General features: G+C 42.2%; 1 protein-coding gene across 1 annotated transcript; it reads right to left on the reverse strand.

The window, feature by feature from the left end:
* Window positions 1–1,544: 1,544 nt before the first annotated feature.
* On the reverse strand, window positions 1,545–7,163 carry LOC123174003 (O-methyltransferase ZRP4). The gene is made up of 2 exons (XM_044589984.1): window positions 6,376–7,163; window positions 1,545–1,933 (listed from the first exon to the last, which is right to left on the reverse strand). The coding sequence occupies exons 1-2, from the start codon at window positions 7,069–7,071 to the stop codon at window positions 1,634–1,636; spliced, it is 996 nt and encodes a 331-aa protein (XP_044445919.1). The 5' UTR covers window positions 7,072–7,163; the 3' UTR covers window positions 1,545–1,633.
* Window positions 7,164–7,545: the final 382 nt, after the last annotated feature.

Below are 7,545 nucleotides of genomic sequence, written 5' to 3' on the forward strand. Positions count from 1 at the left end.
TTGGCTCCTACATATTCTACGCAGATCTTTATCGGTCAAACCGCATAACAACATACGTCGTTCCCTTTGTCATCGGTATGTTATTTGCCTGAGATTCGATCGTCGGTATCTCAATACCTAGTTCAAACTTGTTCCCGGCAAGTCTATTTACTCGTTCCATAATACATCATCCCGCAACTAACTCATTAGTTACAATGCTTGCAAGGCTTATAGTGATGTGTATTACCGAGTGGGCCCAGAGATACCTCTCCGACGATCGGAGTGACAAATCCTAATCTCGAAATACGCCAACTCAACAAGTACCTTCGGAGACACCTGTAGAGCACCTTTATAATCACCCAGTTACGTTGTGACGTTTGATAGCACATAAAGTGTTCCTCCGGTAAACGGGAGTTGCATAATCTCATAGTCATAGGAATATGTATAAGTCATGAAGAAAGCAATAGCAACATACTAAACGATCGGGTGCTAAGCTAACGGAATGGGTCAAGTCAATCACATCATTCTCCTAAAGATGTGATCCCGTTAATCAAATGACAACCCATGTCAATGACTAGGAAACTTAACAATCTTTGATCAACGAGCTAGTCAAGTAGAGGCATACTAGTGATGCTATGTTTGTCTATGTATTCACACATGTATTATGTTTCCGATTAATACAATTCTAGCATGAATAATGAACATTTATCATGAAATAAGAAAATAAATAATAACTTTATTATTGCCTCTAGGACATATTTCCTTCACTCTGATGGTCTAAGGAACTAAAATCACAAGTTAACACTCCATGTTATAACAATTGACTTATGATGATATTATCTCAAAGTATAACAAACAAGTTTGGGTCAATTCAATATGACCGTTCTTCTAACGTCATACTCTCAATGTTGTTTTGAGAATATCGTTACACTTCACAATATCTCAAGATCCAGAAAACGCGATCACCAATAATACTTGAGCTATCTTAGAGGCGGGACAATGAATCTTATTTTACCGTTTATCGTTCTACATGTGCATATGAGTTTTCCACTGAATCACATATTCCAGGATCACAACAGTTGTAGCATAGAATATAAACTCTAAATTATGAACACGGAAATATGATAATACAATATTATTGCCTCTAGGGCACACTTCCAACACAAATCTTGATGGTATGCATTCATAATGGCCTTCATTTGTCATGCCATGTTGCTATATGCCAGCTCTTGGGGTCTCATTGTGTTTAGTTTTCTTCCTATGCATCGGCAGGTAAACTGGGAGAGCGGGATCACACAGATGAGCTACCAACAAGCGCATCTGAATGTGTTGGGCAGTGGGCGCCCTCTCATGTGTCGATGTGGCACGCTCACTTCATGAACTTCATTGGTGTTGGTGTGTTCGTCGAACCCGTCCGTGTGGAGTGCGTGCATGAGGGACAAGGTATTCGTGGAGTATGAAATTCATACCGGATTCATGTCTTTTGTGAGCAGGCCAACGGTTTTGACTTACCACAATGGTGTATTGTAATGTAGTCTTTAGCTTAGAAGCCCACACTCCTCTTGGGAACACAACACCCAAATAAATACGAACCACACACACTAGGAGTCTAGGACTCCAACAAAACGTACTTCACCAATCTAGGGTCAAATGTTCATGGGTAAACCTCAATGATCGATCTCACACCTAGAATGGGTGTGATTTTGTAGTCGTTGAATCCAGCCTCGAAGATTATCTTCTTCCACTCCTGCTCATCTCGCTCGACGCCATTGATGAACATGATGAAAAGGTCAAACATGACTTGTGTCTCTTTGTGCTTCGGGTCCTGCGGTCCTGCACCAATCACCATGTCGACAATTATCACCTTCCCTCCTGCATCTTTTGGCGCGATGGCTTTCTTGCAATTTTTTAGTATCTTGATGCAGTCCTCGTCACCCCAATCATGCATGACCCACTGAAATAGTTGAAGGTGGTGATGAGCATTAGTTGACAACATGCTAGCTTTATAGTTATATCTTCCCCAAAATGGACATTGTGATCGTAGACTCTAATGGAGCACTTTAGCTATATGTAAGTCCCTTGAAAATTGATTTTGTGTAAGTCGTATTTTTGGCCTTTGATTTTTGCTTCTTTTTATCCTGCCGTTGGTTTGGGCAAGTTGACTGACCACATATTTAGGTTAGTCAATTCAATAACGGGCTCAAGCTCATTACCTTTGCGACCTAGCCCCCCCCTCTCTCTCTTTGTTCTTTTCTGTTTTTATTTTTTTAATTTTTTCTTTCTCCTTTTCTTTTTCTTTATTATTATTATTTGTTTTTGTGGTTATCTTGGGATGTTTGGGTGAGTGCAAATGTATACACACAAAATATATGTGAAAATGCACATTATTTGATTATTCTTTGCATACTACAAAAAATGCAATTTCAGTGTAAAGTTGCGTCCAAGTTTTTTTCTCCATTTTTTGTTCTTAAAAAGTAATATCAATGCCGCTAATTCATTGGTTCTTATAAATCTTCATTGTTTTGATTTTATTTCTAGTTATTATCTTATTATCTTTTTTTCTTTAAGGGTAATACCAATGCCGTTAATTCCTTCCTTCTTAGTAAACTTCTTTTTGCAAAAATTCCACTATTATATACTTATTCTTACATATTTAAAAAAACACAAAATTTGTGTATATTTGTGCAAAATTTCCTTTTTTGTTTTAGATTTTTTTTCATTTTCTTTCTATTTAAAGGGTAACACCAATGCCACTAATTCATTTTTTTAGAAAAATGTATTGGTCTAATTTTGTTTTATTTTTTAAAGGGTAATACGGAAGTCACTAATTCATTCTTTCTTATAAAAAATTATTATTATTATTTTTAGTTTATGTTTCATTTATTTATTCTTTAATGGTAATATCAATGCTACTAATTCATTCCTTTATTTTCTTATTTTTGAAAAAAATTCCACTATTATATGATTATTCTTGCATATTTGGAAACATTGCAACCTTTGTGTATATTCTATGCAAATTTTGTCACTATTTTTTAGATTTTTTTTCTTATTAAATGGTAATACAAATGTCACTAATTCATTCTTCCTTAAAAAACCTCATTATTTGATTTTGTACTAAATTGGCGACAATTAATATGGATTGAAGGGAGTAGTTTTTATTTCATTTTCTTTCTTCTTAAAGGGTAATACCAGAACCACTAATTCATTATTTCCAAGATCATTATTTTGAATTATTTTGAGTTTTTATTTCATGTTTATTCTTCTTAAGAGGTAGTACCAAAACCGCTAATTCATTCTTTCCTAGAAAACTCATTACTTTGCTTTTGTTTAGTTTTATTTCATGTTATTTCTTATTAAAGGGTAATACCAATGCTACTAATTCATTCCTTCTTAGAAAACTTTCTTATTTTTTAGGAAATCCCACTATCGTATGTTTATCATTGCATATTAAAAAAAGCAATTACGTGTATATTGTGTGCAAATCATCATTGTTTGTTTTATATATTTTTTATTTTATTTTTTCTTAAAGGGTAATACAAATGCCACTAATTCATTCTTCCTTAAAGAACCTAATTGTTTTGATTTTGTCTTAGGTTTTATTTCATTTCTTCTTAAAGAGTAATAGCAAAGCCACTAACTTATTCTATTTTAGAAAACTTAATTATTTAGATTTTTAGTCTTATTTTATTTTCTTCTTCTTTAATGATATTGTCAATGCCACTAATTCATACATTTTTAGGATACTTCCCCTTTTTGTGAAAATTGCTCTATTATATGCTTGCTTTTTCATATTATAAAAAAATCACAATTTATGTAAATCGTGTCCAAATTTGGCCCCTTTTGTTTTAATTTATTTTTCTTTCGTCTTGAAGGGTTATTATTTTTATTTTTTTACTGGGTATTGCATGCATGTATTTGGGGTACTCCTATATATCCATCACTAAAGCCTTAGCCGTGGGTTTTTTTCAGTGGAAAAAAGGTGGACTAATGGCAATGCACGTGGGATCCTGCTATTTTTTTAAAAAAATAACACAATTTTTTAATAAATTCGAGAAATATTACGCCGTTTCGAATTTTTCAAAAATAATATAGCTTCTTCCTTAGGGAAGCCGACGGGCTGCTGTCGGTTTTGGTAGGGCCAACTGGAATCCTATCGGCTTCGGCGAAGCCGATTCGTATCCAATCAGCTTCGGCAAAGCCGACTGGCCAATCGCTGGCGGGCGGTACGTCCAGTCAGATTTAGTATGGCTATTTAGCACATTGGCTTCGGCGAAGCCAATTAGATCATATCAGCTTTGGCAAAGTTGTCCCCTCAAAAAAAAAAAAGCTTTGGCAAAGTTGATAGGTGCATCTTTTTTAAGACTGGCCGGCGTGTCAGCATGCGGCCTACGCCGACTGGCAGTGTGCAGGGTGGCCCAGCCACTTATCGGCTAAGCCGTGGCTGATTGGGCTTCTGTCGACTACGCTCAGGCCGACTGGGCCCTATTGGCTTCTCCGTGGCTAACAGGAGGCAGTCGGCTTCGGTGCGGCCGAAGCTATATTATTTTTGAAAAAAAAAATAGACGACGTAATATCTCTATAACTTATAAAAAAATGTATTATCTATGAAAAATTAGCTGGGATCCTTGCATGCATGACATGAGAAGTAGTAGCAAACATGTACTACACGTCGTATTCTGCAAGTAACAAAACATGCACTGCATTCCAGCTCCATACTGATGCGTATGCCTTTTTTCCGATTAGATGCTTATGCTTTTTTGTCATTGCACACTTGGACCAGTGGTAAAAAAATAGTTGTAAGAAACATGGTGAGTAGTTGGCTGATATTGAGTTATATGAGCTATATGGCGACGTGTTGCATTTGGCCTCATTTGCAGTTATATAGAGCTGCTTTCCGTGTCCGCTGCAAAAAAAGGCTGCTTTTCGTGTGTATGCATGCGTCCGTAGACGGTAATTAAGTTAGGACGACGATAACTATCACACGTCTGAGGGTTAAGGGATCTTCCTACACGTTTTGTCTGGTGTGAGGACTAGCCCACACGTTTATGTGTGGACAAAACAACTAGCGCCCCCATGTTTCTTTTTTTCTTTGCGGTCCCTCTCACACGCCTACGTGTGGACAAAATGCATAACGCCCACACGACTTCTCTCAGCCACCTACCTCACGGTCCCGCACGCCCCGCGTGACAGTCACTCCGCGTCCCCGCAGTTGCCATGGTCCGGACCTTCTTCAATGTCCGTTTAACTATAGTTGCCATGTCGTTGAACTACAGTTGCCATGTCGGACAACTACAGTTGCCATGGTTGCTCAACTGCAGTTGCCATCTCAAGTCAAGTGCCAGATGCCATTTTGGACAACTGCATCTGTTGCCATGTATGGTCTGGTTTACTATAGTTGCCATGATTTGAAAACTTTAGAGGTTGCCACCTACTAACACTAAGCAGTTGCCATGTATGGTCTGGTTTACTACAGTTGTCATGATTTGAAAATTTTAGGAGTTGCCACCTACTAACACTAGGCAGTTGTCGTGTAGCACTACAAAGAGACATGGCAAAACAACATGTTCGGGTAAAAGAGAGAGTTGTCATCTGCTTACAAGCACACTAGGGCAGTTGCCGTGTACCCTGCAAAACACATGGCAACTGACATGTTCGGGTAAAAAAAAGAGTTGCCATCTGCTACACTAGGGCAATTACCATGTACTCCCTCCGTAAACTAATATAAGAGCGTTTAGATCACTATTTTAGTTATCTAATCACTCTTATATTAGTTTACAGAGGGAGTACATTGCAAAAAGCATGGCAACTGGCAGCTTGGGTGTGGGAGAGGAGACGAGCGTGTGGGCGAGATGGCAAATGCCCACACACCAGCCCTTGTGCGTGAATGAAAACTGACGTGTGGGCGAACTGCTAAACGCCCACATATCGGCCCTTCCGTGTGATGAAACGGATGGGTGACCGTGTGAATGCCACAATCATGCCAAGATTCGTGCACCCACAAACAGACGCGGATCCATGCGTGTGGGCGAGATGCAAACGCTCACATGTGTGCGCATTAGTATTTCTGTTAAGTTAATGTACGGGTTGCCTATTAGGAATTGACGAGGTCTGTAAAGCTGCTGATCAGCGATAGAGCCGCGTTGAGCTCGGGTGAAGAGGTGACTTGTCTCCTATTCCTTAGTGGAGAGGGACAGGCGCTGATTTTTTGCATAAAATTATCCTATCTTTTCAGTTCTGTAATGTCAATATTTACGTGGCTTGTAACTGAATCTTTATTTTATAATAAGACACGTATTATCATGAAAAAAAACAGCATGAAGGGGAGTAGTCGTTGCATGCATCAGCTCTAGTCGCTCCCCTACGGAGTACCAATATTGTGAACACTAGTTGGCGCACCTTGAGGAAGACAGCATCGGCCGGTGGAATGCTCTCGAACATGTCGCCGGCGATGTACTCCACGTCGCTACCGCTCGGAGCCTTGGCGACGACGTGGGCGAGGTCCATCACACTGCACTTCACGTCCGGGAACGCATTCGAGATGGCTTGTGCCGCTCCACCGTGCCCCCCGGCGACGTCGACCAGGGAGCCTATCCCCTGGAAGACGGCCCCGCACTCCCTGATGGCGATGTCCATGAGGAAGCTGCTGTCGGAGACCATGCCGTCGTTGACGATTGCGTTGTACGCCGGGTCCGAGTTGGCCAGCTCCCAGAAGGTCTTGCCGTGCTTCAGCTTGAAGAGGTCCGGCTCCGGCAGCTCGTGCTGGAACCAAGTCCCGAGGTCGGAGAACGGGGAGACGAGGTTGGTGTGGAGGAGCATCTTCGTGATGTGGACCATGTTCACCGAGGCCGAGCAGACGAGGAGACGGGACGCCGGCGTCAGCGCGTAGACGGCCTCGCCCTCAACGCCGTCGTCCCTGGGGTGTTCGACGCTGAAGATGCCGGAGACGATGAGCACACGCATGAGGCGGCGCAGGCAGGAGATCTTGGTCGGGTGGAGCGTGGCCGTGGTGGCAATCTGGGAGAGCGTGGCGGCGCCGCCTTGGCGGTGGATGGCGTCGGCAATGCCGAGGTCCAGGGCAGACTTGAGCGCCATGGACTTGACGTAGCTAAAGGTGTGGTGCCAAAGCTCGAGCTGGGCATCCAGCAAGCCCTGGTCGAGGATGTGCTGCTCCCGGGTCCGGGTAGGACCCAAATATCTGGCTGACACTGTCAGGAAGTCACCCTGAAGCGAACCATTGCGAATGTCTTCTTAGGCCAATTCCACCGCGCGCCCCCATCCCGTCCGGTCCCGTTCGTTTGAGGTAAAAAGATAAACCAGACGAACAAGCGCATGACGGCCTGAACCTATCTGGTCCGTTTTGTGTCTGGGCCGACCCATTTCAAGCGCAAACATGCATCGAATTTGGATCGCGGTGGACAGCAAACGGACGCGATGCTCGTCCGCGTCAGGGCCGCGTGGCAGACGGCCACCTACCTCCCACCTGCCAACATCAATGCACACGCGCGGCCGGCCTCACCTGTCATCCGCCCAGGCGCACGGTCGCCGTCCTTCTTAAATGGGGAGACC

Source organism: Triticum aestivum, chromosome 1A, assembly GCF_018294505.1.
Source record: "Triticum aestivum cultivar Chinese Spring chromosome 1A, IWGSC CS RefSeq v2.1, whole genome shotgun sequence".
Taxonomy (NCBI): domain Eukaryota; kingdom Viridiplantae; phylum Streptophyta; class Magnoliopsida; order Poales; family Poaceae; genus Triticum; species Triticum aestivum.

Coding starts and splice junctions, on each gene's coding strand:
- LOC123174003 (XM_044589984.1), bottom strand. CDS start 7,071: ATGGCGCTCAAGTCTGCCCTGGACCTCGGCATTGCCGACGCCATCCAC. Junction 1,934..6,375: donor CCGATGCTGTCTTCCTCAAG/GTGCGCCAACTA, acceptor CAACTATTTCAG/TGGGTCATGCATGATTGGGG.